Below are 19168 nucleotides of genomic sequence, written 5' to 3'. Positions count from 1 at the left end.
ACAGGCCAAACGATTCATTTTCTCCTGGAGTGTGAGTCTGGGCTGCAATCCGTGGCTATTACGAGCTGGACTTGCCTAGAGTACCCCGGTCCCCAGGGAGGACGATGGCTCGCTAGTCTGAATTCCAGCCACCTGGCATCTGCCATCAGCATACCTGCCTTCACGGCATCTCCGCCTCTGCTCTTGTTTTCAAAAGTTGGAAAGCAAAAGGACAGGGCCAAAAAGAGGCAAACTGCTTCTACCCTTGACATGGCCCCATCTCCGTTCTCATCTCAGGTGATCGTGTTGCCATTGAGCCTGGTGCTCCCCGAGAAATTGACGAGTTCTGCAAGATTGGCCGATACAATCTGTCACCGTCCATCTTCTTCTGTGCCACGCCTCCTGATGACGGGAACCTCTGCCGATTCTACAAGCACAACGCGAACTTCTGCTACAAGTTAGTATCAGTGGCCCAGCAGTGTCACCTGGGACCTCTGTCCCTCTTTTTGTTTGATGATCTTGCCTCTAGTTCCCCAGGGCAATTTCTTTATTATTTTCAGCTCAAAATTCCAAGCCCGAGGCATCCCTCTGGCAGGCCTGTCCTTCTCGGTGACATTGAGGCAGAGTAGCTCCACTGGGGCTAAGACTGACTCACTGTGTTTGGTTTTAGTCTTTCCATCTAACTGTCCCTCACATCGGGCTCTAGACCCGGTGGTTAAGACAACTGGATCTCACATGGACTACAGTGATGTTTGAGTCCTAGACCCAGAGACACATGCTGGGCACATGGGTGCATGTCCCAGATCTCAGAACGGGAGGAGATATGGAGGAGAAGGGATTGCAGGGTGACCATTCCTCACAGAGGGGCGCTTTCTCTCTCTCTCTCTCTGGTAAGTACAGGCACCTTCTAGAAAAAAAAAAAAAAAAAAATTAGAGAATTGTTGCTGGATTCGCTCTCCCGCTGCAGCCACCCTGGAGAGAACTTGTTACAGTTCATCCCTCAGCACTGGTTTCCGCTGCAGCCCCTAGAAAGTGAGACTATGACAATGACCGTGAGAACAGCAACAAACAATAACGGCAACAACTGACACACTGAAGAGGCATGGTCTGGTGCCGGGACATGAGTGTGGTGGTCCTGAGTACACTCCCTCCTAGTCAGCGACTCTGGAGGCATGATTTACTCTTCCTCTGCTTTAGTTTCATTCAATCATCAGAAGAGTAGATTTAAAAAAGCATGTAAAAATCGTAATTACTATTATAACATGCCTGCCTTTGTGCTAGTAAGTGCTTTGCATGCCTTATCCTATTTAATCTTTGCAAGAATATTGGTGAGGCGGGCACAGTTATTGCAGTTTTACGCAAGGGTTAACTGAGGCAAAAGGAGGCTTGGGCCAGCTAGGTGGTGCTCTATAAGCAGGTCACACGGGCAGAGTCAGCAAGTGGTTCCTGAGTCAGCCCATCTTTTTCTGGGCCCTCTCCAAGTAGAGGCACCACAAACATCTTCACAGGAGAAGGAAGAGAGAATGGTACAGTTCAATAGGAACCACTGGTCTCTGCCACTAACCAACTCTGATGTTGAGCCACTCACCTCAACTGCTGATGAGACTCAATGATAGGGCTACCAAGTACTCAGCACAAGGACAGGCACCCAGAGGCGTCATAGCCATGGTCTGTGCTCTAGGGCATGGGGGTACAGGATTAGGCCCGAAAGGGAGCCTCGGGGGTGGGGGTGGGGGTGCTTTGTAGGGAATGGTGGGATTGGGAGTGTTCTGATTGGCAGTGGTGATGGGAGGGCTGAGGAGGTTTCCTATTGGCTGTGCAAGCCCCACCTCCCCTCTCCTCCAGGGCACTTTCTGTCTGTGTGCCAGCCTCCTCATGGATCTCTCTGACTTCTGTTTGTGAGGATTCCTAATGACCACAGCCTCTTTATTTTCCTACCCACCTGTTTTATTGGTTGTTTTCTATCTTCCTGCTTCTTTCATGACTTCTTGACCATCCTTTTCTCCCTGTAGCCTGTTTCCTGAAAAGAACCATTGTAGAACTATCAAGGTGCCTTGTCATTCCCTGGTCTTTATAAAGTCATGAAAGGTTAGAGATGGGAAGAAACTTAGAGTCCTCTTATGCCTGTGCCTCATCAGCCCCCAGTGGGAAAGGTTGGGGAGGGAAGACTCAGTGACTCCCCCAAGGTTAGCAGCTAAGGGACTGGGCCCCAGGTCTCCTTGTCTGCACTGGAGCCTCCACGCCAGGCAGCCTTCCTACATTGACTGTGTTGGAGTAGGTGTGATGAGGCATGTACCTAGCTGGGAGGAAACTCTCCCAGATAACAATCCTTTCTCATCACCTTCCCCAACCCCTTCTCTTCTTGGTGCAGCTCCCCCCAAAGGCTCCCTTGGCTTAGAGCTCTGTGCGAGGCCCAGACGTGAAGGGGCAGGCTTCCTCCTAGAGCTCATGGTGGAGCTCCTTGAGACAGTTTGGGAGTCTTCCTTATTAATTTTTTTTAATATATGAAAAGACATTTTATTATTATTTTATTACATAACCTATTAGTCAATACACCACATGGGCTTTTCTTAAATGACAAGTGAGGCACGTTTCTGAGTCCTGAGAACCTCCATGTCATCTGTCCCTTGGAGGGTCCAGTTTCTTACGACGTCTGTGATACTGTCCCTGAGGAAACCAACGGTGCTTGGTAGTAAAGGGCATGCTGCTAAGTTGTTCCATCATGATTCCTTGCTCACGCTGTCCACTTTTCTCTTCTAACCTGGATTTCAGCGCCCGGTCATGTGTTTCTTTGTTATTATGCACAGGATCTGGTCTAGGGGCAGGTTTTGTGTGTTCATATGGAATGTCCACAGATGGGTGGTAGCACACTATCACCCTGCCATCAGATGTCAAAGCAAGCTCCACTTTGCAATGATAGTCATCTGGAAGAGAAGAATACGGAGATTTATGACAAACACAATATAAAGCTCCATTTTGGGTTGGAAAGAAATGTTTCAAGATAGTTAGTTGTCTTTGATATCACATATTTTATTGTTACTACTGCCATGGCGAATCAAGAGGCTTCTTAGATGGTACAAAAAAAGTTATTCCGGAGAGAAACTGCTTTGACAATCTGCTTTTAGACAAACTACTTTTCAACCCTTGATAGTCCCTGTGAGCCCATCATCTTGTCTCTCTCCGGGTCCTACGAGACACCCTTTTCCTTATTAATTTCAACCTTCTTTCCTTATAGGACCAATGCCCGTAGGGTAGGCAGAGGGGGCGTGGACAGCAGCTGGAGCAGGGAAACCTGTGAGAGAAGCAGAGGGGACAGGACGGGAGAAGCGGGGGTGGTGGGCAGCAGCCAGGCCAGATGCAGGCCTTTTGACTTATTCTGTTGAGGACGGGGCAAAGTCACAGGAAGCCTGTGGGGTTGAGCACACGATCTAGCTACCACCTTCTTTTCTTTTTCAGAACTTGAAGGTTTTCATGTTCTTGGGTGTGAAGGTCTGGGGGACACTGGGTCAGTACTGGGAAATGGGTGTTAGCCACAGGGCTTCGGGTGCCCAGAGGCAGCTGATGTGGGGCAGACTAAGGAGGTGGAATCAGCAGACTCTGGATGTAAGTCGTGCTTTTCTACTCGCTAACCTTGTAACCTTGGGCGAGATTCTTAATGTCATTGAGTTTCAGTTTCCTTTTCTGTAAAATAAAAATAAAAATGAAGCCTGCTCTTCCTGCCTGACAGGGTTATCAGAGGATTAAATGAGAAAATGGATGAGAAAGCTCTGGCATCTGTAAAGCCTTATGCAAATGTTTGCTGTCATCATCAGAGGAATTGTGAATAGGGCCAAAATGCCAGTGGGCTGCTGGTGAAAACCAAGAGCCCCACGGGGAAGGTGACACAGCATTTGTCTGCTATGCGGAACAGGCCCTTGTCCAATCCTACAGTGTCCTAGACAGCTGCTGTCATCAGATGTGGCTCTTCTGGAACGTGTAATATGGGGAATGAGGACCAGAGTGATGCCCACTGCTACATCACTATTCTGCAAGCTGCTGCTTGTTGAGATTGTTTGCCAAAGTGAAACCAGAAAGGCTTGAGAAGCAGATGTGCAGGGATGTGCTTGTCTAATACTCCTGTTAACCCTTCATTAAGGAAATCTTTAATTCATTAAGGACGACTATACCATGCCTTAGCTTGCATGGCACATCAAAGAAAATAGAATGTGTCCACATTCACTGAAGTCATGTCTCCAAAGAAAATGATCTTCAGAGGGAGGCCGTGTGGCATGGATTCTGGAATCAGACACATCTGGCTTCTAATTTGAACCCTTTGAGCCCCTCATGAGATTTGAACCTTTGGGGGAAATGATTTACCCCCTTCAAGCCTCAGTTTCCTCATCTGCAAAATGGAAATAATATTATAGAGCCTGTAGTTCCAAGGATCCACATGAGTGAGTCTATATAAGTTGATGAACATTGCCCTGCACATACATAAGTGCTCAATAAATGTCAGCTATTGTTATTATGATATCCTCGGGCATACACAATATAATGCTAATGTTGGTGTTAACCACAGTTAACCCACAGGGTCTAACTGTGCATGTTGAATGACTTTTCAGGCTTCCTGACAATGTCACCTTTGAGGAAGGGGCCCTGATTGAACCACTGTCTGTGGGGATCCATGCCTGCCAGCGAGGTGGCGTCACCCTGGGGAACAAGGTCCTGGTGTGTGGAGCTGGTAAGAAACAGACAGTGCTCTGGTTATGGGTTCATTGGCCAGGAATGTGGTACCCTCTGCCCATCTCATTCCCCTCCAAAGACTGAGATTGCTACTAGAATCTGGGTCAGGAAGGATTATGGTGTCCCATTTCTTCAGGGACCAGCACTTTGCTAAATAAATGAGCATCTGTAGATAAGATAGAAACTAGTATTACATTTCCTAGGCAGATAACCCATTTGTTCATTTCAAGAGTGAATCTTGTGATTATTTTTGAATTCTTGCCAGGAAACTAGGGGAAAAATTTTGGTAGTAAAGGGAAAGGTAACTTACAGAACTTTCAAATCATGCCAGAGAAGTAATGACTTAGTCCCATCCATGAATATGGTAGACCCTGTGCGTGGCTGGGGGGAGAGTGGAATCAGACTACCACGAGCCAGCACTCTGCCTGCAGCAGGTTGCAGCGAGCTGCTTTCTCTCATCCCCTGTTTCCAGTCACTCAGAGCAAGCCTTAGCAGCCTCAGACAGAATCATTCGAAGTTTCTCACAGCTCGTGACTCAGACAGCACACTCACATGTCATACTCCTGTGGGTGTGAGCTGGTATTCCTCAAATACATTCGTGAGTGACTACTGTCTTTGACAGGGTTAAGTAAGTGACTACAGGTCTTCCTCCAGGGGAGATGGGTATAAACAGACTTCCTTCATTAGCCAGTAGACTGCAGGACTCAGGGAGCAGATTTTTCTAAAAACCTGCATAAATAATCTCTTTTTGCCATAGAAAAGGAAAATAACTATGCATACCACACCAATGTGTGTCTCTACCACCACAGAAATTTACTCACACTCCTATTACCGATCTGCTTGACAGGAGCACTAAAATTTTGGTGTAGAAATTATTTTCTTTCTTTCTTTCTTTCTTTCTTTCTTTCTTTCTTTCTTTCTTCCTTCCTTCCTTCCTTCCTTCCTTCCTTCCTTCCTTCCTTCCTTCCTTCCTTCCTTCCTTTCTTTCTTTTTCTTTTTTTTTGAATGAGAACATGCTGGGCCAGCCCATGGCCTGGTGGTTAAGACAGCTGGACCCCACATAACTGACACACTGTTCAAGTCCCAAACCTGGTAGCTTTAAAAACACACCAGGTATGTGTGTGTGCATGCCTAAAATACTAAAAGGAGGGAGAAATGGAGGAGAAGGGGTTGTAGTGTCACCATTCTCCCTGGGGTGGGGGAAGGTCCTTTGTCACTTTTTCTCTTTCTATCTGTCTCTCTGGCAAACGCACACACACCCTATGGCAGAATTCAGAAAAAAAAAAAAAAAGAGACCTGGGACCCAGCAGGTGGCATGGTGGTTAAGGCACTGCACTCGCACGTAGTCGATCATGTTCAAGTCCCAGACCTGGTACCTTAAAACTCACCAGGTGTATGTGTGTGCGTACCCAAAATTCCAAGAGGAGGGTGGAGGAGAAGGGAATTGTGGTGTGACCATTCCCCAGGGGGGATTTCTTGCTTTCTGTCTCTCTGGTGAGCACATGTGCCCTATAGCAAATCTCTCTCTAAGGGACCAGCAGGTGGCATAATGGTTACACTGCTGGACTCCCACATGGCTGACCACAGTTTGTGTCCCAAACCTGGTGGCTCCAAACTCATGCAGGGTGCATGTGTGTGTGTGCCCAAGATTATGAGAGGAGAGTGGTGGAGAAGGGATTGCAGCATGGCCATGTCACTGGGGGGTGATTTCTCACTTTCCATCTCTGTCTCTTTCTCTCTGGCAAGCACACATGCCCTTTAGCAGAAATATCTCTTAAAAAACAAAAACAGAAACAAAAAAATTCTCTAAAAAAGAAAACAATGAGACCACGCTAAGTATGTTTTAATATGTTTCCTTTTACCTACTATTTTATATCTTTCTTTCTTTGTTTTTTCTTTAAAAATTCATGGTAGTGGCCAGCAGGTGGTATGGTAATTAAGGTGCTAGATTCCCGCATGGCTGACTGCAATTTGAGTCTTGGACCCAGTTGAAGTCCTGGACCCAGCAGCTTGAAAATCACACTGGGCATGTGAATGTGCTCAAAATCCCAGGAGGAGAATGGAGGAAAAGGGGATTATAGCATGGCTCTCCCCCCTGGGGGATGATTTCTCACTTTCCCTCACTCTCTCTGTCTCTCTTCAGCAAGTGCATATGCCCTATGACAAAAAAAAAAAAATTCACAATAGAGAATGGGTGTGTGTGCATGCACTTGTGAGAGAAAGAGAGAGGAAGGCATCTTCCAACAGGATCTAGTCACCCCATGATTCCCTCCCCGTTGGCCTTTCAGATTGTCCGGATCTTGGGCACGCCCATGCAGTCCAAACCCACATTCAGCCGTGTGGCTTCCAGCCCTGTGTTTCAGCATTCTGCCAACCGCACCTCTGGCTGGGCCTTACATACCCTCTTTTTTTTTTTTTCTACTTCAGATATTATTTTTATTTAAAGAAAGAGAAAAAGGGACCAGCAGATGGGGTAATGATTACGTCGCTGGACTACTCACATAACTGACTGTGGTTCGAGTCCTCGACCCAGTAGCTTAAAACTCATGCAGGGCGTGTGTGCTTGTGTGCCCAAGATCCTGAGAGGAAAATGGAGGAGGAGGGATTGTGGCATGGCCATCTTGCCAAGGGGTGATTTCTTGCTCTCTGTCTCTCCCTGCCTCTCTGGTAGGTGCACGCACCCTATATCAAAAATTGTTAAAAATAAATAAATAAAAAGAAAGAGAGAGATAGAGAGAGAGAGAGGAAAAGTATTTAAATGATCATCTGCATTTTCTTCTGTAATAAAAGAGATAGCTACTCATTTAGATTTATTTATCCTTTAGCAACTGAAGCATTAAATGATGCCAGTTTTTATTCGCAGTTCTTAATATTTATTATATTTGAGACTGTTTAACTTTATCTTGGAGAAAGAGAAGCCCAGGCATAAATCTTTACACTATCCCTCTACTAGTCCTATAATATTTTTTTTTCTTCTTTTTTTTAGATTTTTGCTAAAGGCGCATGCAGTTGCTGGAGAGACAAATATACAGATACAGACAGAGGGAAAGTGAAAAATCATCCCCCAGGGGAGATGGCCACACTGCAATCCCTTCTCCTTCATTCCCCTCTCAGGATTTTAGGCATGCACGCACACAAGCCACAGGGTCTAGGATTTGAACTACAGTCAGCCATGTGGGAATCCAGCACCTTAGACACCATGCCACCTGCTGGCCCCCTGCAACACAATTTTAATAAAAATGTTCTACTGATACTTGGGTAATTTTTATGATGTGAACAGAAATATCAACAAGAGTGATTGTAAAAAGTGGCCAGTTTTATAAGTTAAGAGTTAAGGTCTTTGGGACCAGCAGCTGGTGTAATAGCTATGTTGCTGGACTCCCATGTAGTCGACCGCAGTTCAAGTCTCAGACCCAATGGCTTAAACTCACGCCGAGCAAGTGTGCGTGCGTGCCCAAGATCCTGAGCAGAGAATGGAGGGGAAGGGATTGAAGCGTAGCCATCCCTCCAGGGGGTGATTTCTCATTTTCCAGCTCTCTGTCTCTCTTTGTCTTTCTGACAAGCGCATGCGCCCTATAGCAAAAACCTCTCAAAAAAAAAAAAAAAAAGAGTTAGGGCCTTTGATCCATTTCTCAATCCACGTCAACATTTGGTTTATCTTATCCTGTAGCTCTTCTGGTTTATTGCTGAGAAGGTGGTGCGCAGTTTCTTCCTTGTAGGATGCTGTGGCTTTTTCATAAAGGACTTGAAAAATCTCACACTGAGTATTTTCTTTTCGTTTCTTTTCACTATGACTCCTTGTTTTAAGTCTTTTGTACAATATATTATTATCAGTTCTCAGCACAAAAATGATAAGAAACCAGTGTTCGGGGAAGAAATCACAACCACAGTAACCAACAATAACTCCACTTTCTCTCACCTGGTTTTCTAACTCATCAACTACTCTGTCTTCATCTAAAGTGGGACAATCATATTCTTCATCACAGCTATCATACAACTGCCCTTCTCAAACTCAGTCACCCACCGTAATGTATTTCAGTTCTGATCTTGATGCAAGTTCTTTGCCTGGTGTGGTTTCGCAACTCCTGGTGTACCGATCAGCAAGGTGTTTGGAAGCACCATAGTTTTCATGGCAATGGCTCCCGGCGCCTCGGCTCAGGCACTGCTGGGAGACTCTTTTTCATTTTTTTGAATCAGTGTACTGTGAACACTTTTCATATCAATAGGTAAAGAATTATGGCATCACTTTTAATAGCTGGGTAGTGTCTCACTATAGTTTCTTTAACTAATTTCTCTCTGTTGGACATTTCAGATATTATTTTCCAGTATTCTGCCTTCTGAGAGGACTCATAAAGTTGTTTTCAAGGGGTGTGTACAAAAAGCAAATCCCTAAAGTATTCTGCACTGCCTCGTTTTGTGGGTCTGATTTTTATATTAAACCCATAGTGTCTAGGCCAGCAGGTGGCATAGTGGTTAAGGTGTGGACTCCCACATGGCTGGTACAGTTTGAGTCCTAGATCTGGCCACTTGAAACTCACGCTGGGCACCTGTGTGTGCATGCCCAAAAATCCCAGGAGGAGAGAGGAGAAGGGATTGTGGTGTGGCATCTCCTCCAGGGAGTGGGAGGTGAATTTCTCATTTTATTTCCCACTGTCTCTCTGTCTTTCCGGCGAGCACTAACCCCTGCCTGCCATGGCAAAAACCTAAAATAAAACAAACAAACAAACCTCCATAGTGTCAAGTCTGCTCCATAGTGTAGCAGTACTGTGCTGCTTAAGAAAAGTTCAATCCCTGGGACCAGCAGTTAGCGTAATGGCTATGTCACTGGACTCCCATGTAGTTGACTGCGGTTCGCGTCCCGGACCCAGCAGCTTAAACTCACGCCGGGTGTGTGTGCGTGCGTGCCCAAGATCCCAAGAGGAGAATGGAGGAGAAGGGATTGCGGTGTGGCCATCCCCCTGGGGGGATTATTTCTCACTTTCTGTCTCTCTGTCTCTCTCCGTCTTTCTGGTGAGCGCATGCACCGTATAGCAAAAAAAAAAAAAAAAAAAAGTCCAATCCCACGAGGTGAGTTCCCGTTTGAATCCCCGGCCTGCTCAGCCTGAAATGTGCTGGGCACATCTGTGTACCAACTAGATCACTGGAGGATGGGAATTGTGGCATGACCAGACGCTGCAGAGGTTGCTCACCTCTTTCTCTATATATTCTTTGATTTCCACGGGGGATATGTGCCCACCAGAGAGAAAGAAAAAGTAGCTGCTCCCGAAGGGTGTGGTCACACTGCTACCCCTTTCCTCCAGTTTCTCCTTTCCCATCAGGATTTTGGGCACACGTGCGCATAAGCCTGGAGTGTTTTTCAGGCTGCTGGGACTGGAAATTGATCTGCAGTTGGCCATGTAGGATCTGGCTTCCAATGCCCTGCACTTAACTGCTGTGCCACAGGGCCAGCTCTCTCTCTCGTCCCCCATTGTCACACGTGTGCACATGAATTAAAAAAATAATAGTTATTAAAAACAAACAAAGCTACCTATAGTGTCTAATGGAAAGCAAATGGTCTCCAGCTAGTTCTGGGACTCTTGAGTATTCTGGAGTTACCCATGAAGCTGAGTTACCCCATGGAGCCACCTCATGTAAGGACACCCTCTCGGGTGATCCTAAGAGGGCACTTGGAAAGGATATGTCTCCCCCTGGGGAGGTATGATGGGTTCTCACTGAGATGAGGTCAAAGAGAGAACAGGAAAATGTATCCAGAATTTTTTTTTTTTTTTGGAGAGATTTTTCCTATAGGGCGCGTGCGCTCGCCAGACAGAGAGAGAGATAGAGACAGAAAGCGAGAAATCATCCCCCAGGGGGGATGGTCACGCCGCAGTCCCTTCTCCTCCATTCTCCTCTCGGGATCTTGAGCACACACGCACACACACCCGGTGTGAGATTTAAGCCACCGGGTCCGGGACGCAAACTGCAGTCGACTACGTGGGAGTCCAGCGACATAGCCATTACGCTAACTGCTGGTTCCCTATCCAGAACTTTTGAGGCTTCTTAGTCTCTGAACAAGTATGCAAGTCCTAGAATTCCCTGGTTCTTTGAGACTACCTCCAAGCAGTGTCCAAGAGTAACTGGGAAATTTCTAGCTGTAGATATGAAAGGATCAAATAGAACCTACTACTCCGCTAATTTCACATGGGGAACAATTCTTCATGCAGTCATTCACTTCTGCACTTAACGAACAGTTGTTAAGGTCTCAGCAGGTGCCAGACACTGGGATAGATGCTAAAGACATGCAAAAAATATGGCTCTTGTCCATGGCATGGGTGTAAGAGGGAATGCTCGTGTTTAATATTTCATAAACGTCTCCCATTTTCTGCTTCATTTAGGGCCCATTGGGCTGGTCACCTTGATTGTGGCCAAGGCTATGGGAGCAGCTCAAGTGCTGGTGACTGGTAAGGATTTCTTTGAAATGTCTTTGAAGGGGAGGCTGCTGGGCCCAGGGTTTTGGGCAGAGGTGCAAGATACATTCCCTTCTTGAATTACTAGTTTTCCAAAAAGGTTCCTTCTCCTTTCTTCTGGGTGCAAGGCTTAAGACAAGGCTATTTTGTGAAGAATGGGGTGGCTGCCAGAGGACAGGGCCCTTTGTAAGTGGTCCTTAGCTGCTGGTATGGCGCCTTTGGTCCTAAGAGAAGGCTCATCCCAGGCCTATTTGAGCTCAGGCGGCAAGGAGGATGTGATTGTGTATGTGATGTGGAGTTGGTGGTATGTGTGACATGCATGTCAGGGGTGTCTGTGTGAGAGGTGTTCTGTGGTGCAGGTTGGAGATGGAAGGGAACGTGAGTGCGTACGTGAGGAGAGGTTATTTCTGAGAGTGGGGAGATGAGTGTGGTTGGTGGGATGTAGAAGGGCGTGTGTGGATTTTGTGTGACGAGAAGCCATCCGTGACTGTGTGTTTTTGTGGTGGGTATCGGGGCATATGGGATGTCGACGGCTGTGAATGTGCTCTTTGTGTGAGGAGAAGGTATCCGCGAGAGTACATGTCTGTGTGCAGCTATGCCGAGCTTTGTCGTATAGATGGGGTCATGTGATGCTGTGGAGGGGTGCAGGTGTGTTTTGCTGGGGGAGAAGCTCTCTGTAATGGAGAGAGAGTGTGTGTAGAACGGCAAGGTGTTTAGTTTTCTAATCAGTTTTTGGGAGTCAGTGTCTCCATTTTAAAGGAATTTTTGTTTACCCATAGATCTGTCTGCCTCTCGATTGTCCAAAGCCAAGGAAGTCGGGGCTGATATAATCCTGCAGATCTCCAAGGAGAGCCCTCGGGAAGTGGCCAGTAAAGTGGAAGGTCTGCTGGGCTGTAAGCCGGAGGTCACCCTCGAGTGCACAGGGGCAGAGGCCGCCATCCAGTCGGGCATCTATGTGAGTGGGATGGGAAGTGGGGATGGCGGGCAGCTTCCTAGGGTAGACCCCTGCAAGCATGCTTCCCCTCAGCCTGCTGCGTGACCACCCCCACCCCCGGGCAGAATCAGCTCATTTCTTTGGCATCCCTGCTTTCTGACCTCACGTGGAGGGTGGAAGGGGCAGAGGTGGCAGAGTTAAGTAGGTCCTCACAGGGTCGTCATGAGGGTCAAATAAATTAAGGTATGTAATACATGGGCCTTGGAAAATGCTAAGTGGGGGCCAGCAGGTGGTGTGGTGGTTAAGGCGCTGGAGCCCTACATGGCCAATTGCATGTTCAAGCCCTGGACCTGGTGGTTTGCAAATCATTCCATGTATTCATGAGTACCCAAAATCCCAAAAGGAGAATACAGGAGAAGGAATTGTGTCATGGCCATCACTCCCAGGGGGTGATTTCTCACTTTCTCTACCTCTCTGTCTCTCTCCAGCAAGTGCACATTCCTTATGGCAGAAACCTAAAGAAAAAGAAATGCTAAGTGATCCATACCTCTCGGATGGAGTTGCCTTTATGACCGTATCTATGGTCATTAAAACTGTACTCTCAGTAGAAAGTTCAAAAGGAGGAACAGGAAACTATGTCAGTCTGGGAAAACCCTACCTTATTTTATGGAGAGAAAACTGCAAGCTTTGAGTCATTGATACAGGCTGGCAGCATTAATTCAGTTAGTCACAAGAGTGAGGTGATTTTTCAGGGTCATAGTTGGCTACTGCTGTGCTCTGTCCCAGATCGAGGGACAGATAAAGTGCCAGTGCCTGATTCACACGACAGGGGCCTACAGGCCATTTCTGGGAAGATGGTCAGGAGCTGGGAGTGCGGGAAGGGCGTGGCATTGATAGATCCAAGTATCAGAGAGAAGGGGAAAGGATAACTTCGGAGTTCCGAGCTCTGCCATGTGCCGGGGCTTCTGCAGAGTTCTTTACAAACACGATGCCTGCTCTGCTCAGTAGTCCTGGAAGTCCACTACCATTTTACACCGAGTCTACTGCCTTGCCTTGAGCATGCCACGGTAAGTGGCCAAGTCAGATCGAAGCCCAGCCCTGCCTCCTCCCCACCCCCACGCCTCCCAGCTTTCCAGACTCCCTCCTGCTACCTAGGAGGGGTCAGGCTGGGGAGGGCAACAGTGGCTGCCACCATGGGACACTCCTGTCCCCACCTTCCAGACTGTTTCTGCACCACAGCATAGGGTTCCTCCTTCCTTCTGAATCACAGGTGGTTTATGCACGAGGGCAGGCGAGGACACTTGGCACGTGAGACATTCTGGAGAAAGCTGACCTCATGCTGTGTGACACATCCCCAGGCCTGGCCTCCGGGAAGAGCTACCTAGTCTTCCTCCTACCTAGATGCCCAGTAGCAATGGGGGTTGAGGAAGAGGGAGGCACAGAGGAGAAGGTGCCCCCTTCACTCTGCCCCAAGTTTCAGTGGAAGTTGGCGAACTCTCTGCTGTTATCAGTGTCACCATGTACACAGGGGCAGAGAGAAACCGAAACTCAGAGGGGTAATGGGTCTAATTGTGACATGCGATGGGCACTGCTGTGTGCCAGGCTTTGTGCTGGGTACCTCGAGAGCTATGATGTGGAGTAAGGTGTGTCTGCTGCGTTCACGTCATTGGCGGGGCAATGACCCTCACTCCACAGAGTAGCAGTGTAAGCTGAGGGACTTAAAGGACATGGCTTCCTTCCTCCTCTGCCCTGCCCTGAGAGCATTCAAGAGCACTTGTTGTCTCTAGCTGTTGATGGTGATGGCCCTGTTGCCAGGCTACCCGGGGTGGACATGGAGGCGAATGTGACCCAAGCGCCTTGCCAGCCCAAAGTGGTGTCTCTCCTGACATGGGGAGTGGTGCCATCATGCGTGGCGGGTGTTCTGGAATGCTACAGGCCATGCTGCTAGTGGGCAGGTTAGGCAGCAGCACCAGATAAGGCATATCTGAGTGTCCTCTTCCTATCAGGTCATGACTAGACTGTGTTTGTGAGGAGATGCGACAGTGCCTTGTGTAGCACTAATGTCCCCTCTTTGGTGCAGAGGTCACATCCACAAGGTAATGGCCAGGTAGTCTGAGCATTCCAGCCTCCTGACAGCTTGAGATGGCCAGTTGGTGGAGTTCCCCCTCACTACCAGGTGGAGAGGAGGTGCTGCTAGGGAACCAGCGTTTAGAGAATTTTTCTGAGGGGACCAGCAAATGGTGTAATGGTTCCGTCGCTGGACTCCCATGTAGTGAACCGTTGTTCGAGTCCTGGACTCAGCAGCTTAAAACACCCGGGCATGTGTGCGTGCGTGCCCAAAATCCTGAGAGGAGAATGGAGGAGAAGGGATTGCAGCATGGGCATCCCCCCTGGGGAGTAGGGGGTGATTTTTTTGTTTTCTGTCTCTTTGTCTCTCTGGTAAGCACATGTGCCTTATAGCAAAAATATCTCTTAAAAAAATGTCTCAGTCACAAAAGTTGCGTAAACTGTAGAGCTGTGTGGCGTACATATTAACATAGGGGCATGTGTGAGGGTGCAAAAGGGCATGCGTGTCTCGTGTGAGGAGATGGTGTCTGAGAGCGTGTGAGTGTGTGGATGTGGCTGTGTAGAGCTGTGTGACGCACTCACAACTTTGACCCCTTGCTTCCATCTTTCCAATGGGCACAGCAACATCTTCCAGGTGTGCGTCTGTTTCTAGGTGGTTTGGAAGCAATTCTGCAGTCAGGAAAACACACCAAAGACTGAGCCCATGCTAGTGTCGAGCACATCCTCTGCCTACACACATGTGAGGAAGTCTGGGCTGACAAGTCCAGGGTGCCTCGTGTGAAAGCAGCAACACCGGGGGTCAGCCCCACACGGCCCAGACCCCGAGTCCCACCTCTCGCTGCCACCACTGCAAGCTTCTCTCCAGGCCACTTTCTTCCTCTCAGGCCAGAGGCTGCGCGTGGCTTTTTTGGACCTCCTTGCTATTTAGCACCTAGAATAGTCCCGATGAGTGCTCGCCGCTGCTACCGACTGCCGCGGGACGCACACGTGTCCTGTGTGTTTCTCAGATCTCTGGGCCTGGGACTTGAACGACAGGTGGTCATGTGGGATCCAGCCACCATAACCACCAGGCCATGACTGGCACCCATTTTTCTCTCTCTCAGCATCAAGCAGTGATCTCCAGAAAGCTCTGGAGCAGGCACACTCACATGGAGTTCTGTGGAAATTGCCAGGAGAGATTCTGCCTCCTCTGACCCTTCCAAGGAGGAAACTAACGAGAAGGATAGATATGCAAGGGACACAGAATCCATTCCAGCTGATACTGTCAGGATGTACCTCTCTAGGACAAAAAGATTCCTAACTGCCATCTGCAGGCATAAGGCAGTTTTCAAATCACAGAGTTCCAGTTGCCCTCCCCAGGTGTGCAGTGCTTGTTAGTTCTCCCTAACCCGTGAGCCGGGCCGGTGGATCCTTCGAGGTTTGACAAGAGCCCTGCCTTGTGGAGGGGTGCTCTGATGGAGGCACAGGTGCTCAGACATTCGGGAACTGAGGCCAGCTTCTCATCCTGAGCTTTGGACGATGCTCCCACAGTGCCTGGTTCTCCATTGCTCAAGGGTATTATTTCAGAATCTTTAAAGAAGATAATATTTGGGCCAGCCAGTGGCATGGTGGTTAAGGCAGCTAGGTCCCACGTGGCTGACTATGTGATTTGAGTCCTGGATGGAGAGGTTTGGAAAACACACCGGGCATGTGTACGTGTGTGCCCAAAATCCTAAGGGAGAATGGAGGAGAAGGGATTATGGAGTTGTCATCTCCCTTTGGGGGGTGATTTCTCACTCTCTCTCTCTCTTGCCTTCTATTTCTCTGGCAGTGCACAAGCCCTGTAGCAAACAACAACAAAAAAGAAGATAACATTTATTCTGCTGCTGGGTTAGTTATGTCCTACAATGCTGGACATAAAGACATAAATTATATTCTTTAAAAGTGTTTGATGCTCACTTGATGCAAGACAGGAGAGTGTTACCATGAATGAGAAGTCTGCGTTTTCTTATCTTCTGGGTTTTTTCTTTTTACCCTCCTCTTCAGGCCACTCGCTCTGGCGGGACCCTGGTGCTGGTGGGACTGGGCTCTGAGATGAGCACTGTCCCGCTGGTGCATGCAGCCATCCGGGAAGTGGACATCAAAGGCGTGTTTCGATACTGCAATACGTGAGTGTGCTGTGGGTTAGCCTGGGTGGTGAGCTGCCAGGCAGCCCAGGAGGCCTGGCTCCGCAACCCACAGGCCTGGCCCCACACGACCTCTGAGACCCAGAGTCTCTGCCTGTTTGTTTATGAGGGGCACTCCCTGGCCACACTGACAGCCCTGCGATATGAAAGAGATCGAAAGAGAGAACATTCAAACCTGACTAAAGAACAGGAGGGAGGGGCAGACAGAGGGAGGGCCGGAGGAAAGAGGACGTCTTAGTACATGTTCGTTGCTCATCACCCGGGCTCTTTCCATTTCCTGAAGTGGCTAGACCTTCATCTTCCCCATTTAAAGGGAAGGAGAGAAAAGAAAACAAAAGCAGGAAATCAAGTCCCTCATCTTCCACCCTGGGGAGAGTCTTATCTCACCCACCTGTGTTCTGCAACCCTCTTCAACCCCACTCTCCCTGCCGCCGGGACCTCTGTCCAGGACACCCTTCCCTTCCCCAGCAGGGCCCCTCACTCCCGGCTTCTGAGCCTCACACCACTCCCTCAGCAGAGCTTTCCAGTAAACTGTGAGCTGCTAACAGGTGTGACTGGGTTATGCTGGGCTGCCTCCCTGGGGTGTGTTTATCTGTGTCCTCACAGTGGCTACCACAGTATGCCTCTGCCTTCATGCCAAAGGAATTTTAACTTTCATGGCAGATGTCGCAGGGGTGTGGGGTGCAGTAGGAAACAGGCTCTGTACCTCCTAATTGCACACTGGGGTAATTTCTTCTGCTGGTCTGTAAAACTGGCCTTGCAGAACCTCAGTGCTACAAACAGACATGGCCAAACCTATCTTGTGCTTGGTCTTTTTGGAGCCATGACTCTTTCTACCCAAAGGTTGAATGTAATACTTTGGATCTTTTACAGGTGGCCAATGGCGATTTCTATGCTTGCATCCAAGTCTGTGAATGTAAAGCCCTTAGTCACCCATCGGTTTCCTCTGGAAAAAGCTCTGGAGGCCTTTGAAACAACCAAAAAGGGATTGGGGTTGAAAGTCATGCTCAAGTGTGACCCCGATGACCAGAATCCTTGAATTGGGTTCTGCCCTCATCCTCACCCTCTCGGCATCTCAGGGCTGAATGGCTGGGCAGGGTTGGGCTTTGGTGCAGAAGATTCTTTTGAATGGTAAGAATAATTAAAATAATTCATTGCACAGAGCAGCTGACAGGCCTTAGAGACACAAGTACAGATGGTTTAGGGGACCTGGTAACAAGAAGGACCTATTCATGTGGGGCAAAGTTGAGCAAGTAGAGTCATTTGGCAGGCAGGTGCTGGGAACTTCCCTTCTTCCTGGAGTGCCTTCCTTGAGTAAGGAGTGAAAGTTGGCCCTAGGTTCCTGGTTCTCCCTGACTGGTTAGGAGCGGGGTGGGGGCAGTGTTATAAAGAGACAACTTCCTCAAAACTTAATTGCCTCAGAAGTTGATTTTTTGAAAATTTGCAGCTCGGGCTTTGGGGTGAGGGATCGTTAGCCATTTTAGTTGGGAGCTCATTGTTGGTAAAGAATAGTGCTCTTTGGTTTGATGATGAAGGAGAATAAGAAAAAGGACTGACTTTCTTTGGTTCAGGACAATTTTAAAACCAATCAAATGAATACAACCCAAATCCCATGTGAAATCAAACAAGCTTGCCTCCCCCCAAGTGTGATAATAGGAGACTTCTCAACAGTCTTTGAAGACTGCCTCTTTAAAGCCTCAGAATTGTCCATTTTGCTTGTGAAGAACCACCTTCCCACCCCCACCCCACCCCAACACACACACACCCTTAGGCTCCTTCCCTTGTTACAGGGCAACCAGGAGTCTCTCCCACCTAAGCACAGTCAGGGAGGCCCTTCCATAGTACCTCAGAGGAGCCCAGGATGCCTGACTGCCCGCCCCACAGGATAGCAGCCCTTCCTAGGTTCACTCTCACTGGTGATTATGAGGCAATCACAATTAGTTCTGATTAGTATAGACGGAAAACCTTTCCCCTTCTCATAGTCAGTGAAGGCTCTTGGCATCTTTCGGTCCATCGGAATGACATCGCTGAACTCGTCTTATGTTAATCATGAGGTTTTCCTGTGGAAGATTTTGATCCAAATCACAGCATGCCCATTTGTAACTTCCAGATTATTAATCAAGAATGAGGATATAGTAGCCATGACATAACTCGGGCTGTTCTCACTTCAGCTGCCATGGAGGGTGTTTGAAGAGGTTCTGTTTCTGTGTGTGTGTGACAGGGAAAGACTGTGGCTGGTGCCTGGATCTCCTCAAATTGCTTGAGTAATAAAATCTGTTGAATGCTGCACATCTCCAGCTGCCTTTTTTGCCCCTTTGAAAGTAGGAATGAACTTCAGTTCTCTGTTTTGCAGAGGGAAGGACCCCAGGATTTTTGAAGGTGAGGCCTGCACCAAATACAATTTCCTTGATTGTTGGAACTTTACGTGCATCGTCTCCTTCCTCACAGCAAGCCAAATACATATGATTACTTTGCAGACAGGAAGTAGAGAAGTCAAGGAACTTGCTCAAGGTCATGCCCTGCTGTTCCCTCACGTTATCTCTGAAGGTACTTCTGTCCATACACAACACACGCACACGTTTGCACCCAGCCTGCCCAGCCCACTTGTGCTTCCACCTCTAAATCCTACTCAGCTAGGGCCAGGCTTGCCATCCACTGCTCTCCAAACCCTCCTTTCAGCCCAGTGGTGTCCTAAGTCCCCTTTAAGATAGAATGAAAAAAGCTAGAAAGTCTCTACCTTTCTGGATGGAAGGCTCCCAACAGCAATGCTCGTGCGGGGACTGGATTTCATTGTGGTCAATTCACAGGTAGCCACTTTTCTTCTAATTGTATCTTGATGAAAGGAAGCTGCTGAA

The 19168-nt window shown here is 48.2% G+C and overlaps 1 protein-coding gene and 2 pseudogenes across 4 annotated transcripts in view; 1 reads left to right on the top strand and 2 right to left on the bottom strand.

The window, feature by feature from the left end:
- Window positions 1-18604, top strand: part of SORD (sorbitol dehydrogenase) — a 47347-nt gene extending 28743 nt beyond the window's left edge. For all 4 annotated transcript variants that reach the window (XM_006170736.3, XM_027769187.1, XM_027769189.1 and 1 more), the window contains 6 exons: window positions 277-436; window positions 4581-4699; window positions 11076-11141; window positions 11927-12102; window positions 16174-16295; window positions 17187-18604. In XM_006170736.3, the coding sequence (XP_006170798.1) occupies window positions 277-436; window positions 4581-4699; window positions 11076-11141; window positions 11927-12102; window positions 16174-16295; window positions 17187-17352 (809 nt within the window). In that variant the 3' untranslated portion in view covers window positions 17353-18604. The remainder of the gene's footprint in view (window positions 1-276; window positions 437-4580; window positions 4700-11075; window positions 11142-11926; window positions 12103-16173; window positions 16296-17186) is intronic.
- Window positions 2584-3000, bottom strand: LOC114006556 (39S ribosomal protein L42, mitochondrial pseudogene; annotated as a pseudogene).
- On the bottom strand, window positions 6986-9178 carry LOC102467794 (adenylate kinase isoenzyme 6-like; annotated as a pseudogene).
- Window positions 18605-19168: the final 564 nt, after the last annotated feature.

Source organism: Tupaia chinensis, unplaced genomic scaffold (assembly GCF_000334495.1).
Source record: "Tupaia chinensis unplaced genomic scaffold, TupChi_1.0 Scaffold148874_1, whole genome shotgun sequence".
NCBI lineage: Eukaryota > Metazoa > Chordata > Mammalia > Scandentia > Tupaiidae > Tupaia > Tupaia belangeri.
Note: the sequence above shows the minus strand (reverse complement) of the source record. Positions and strands in the feature narration are given on the sequence as shown.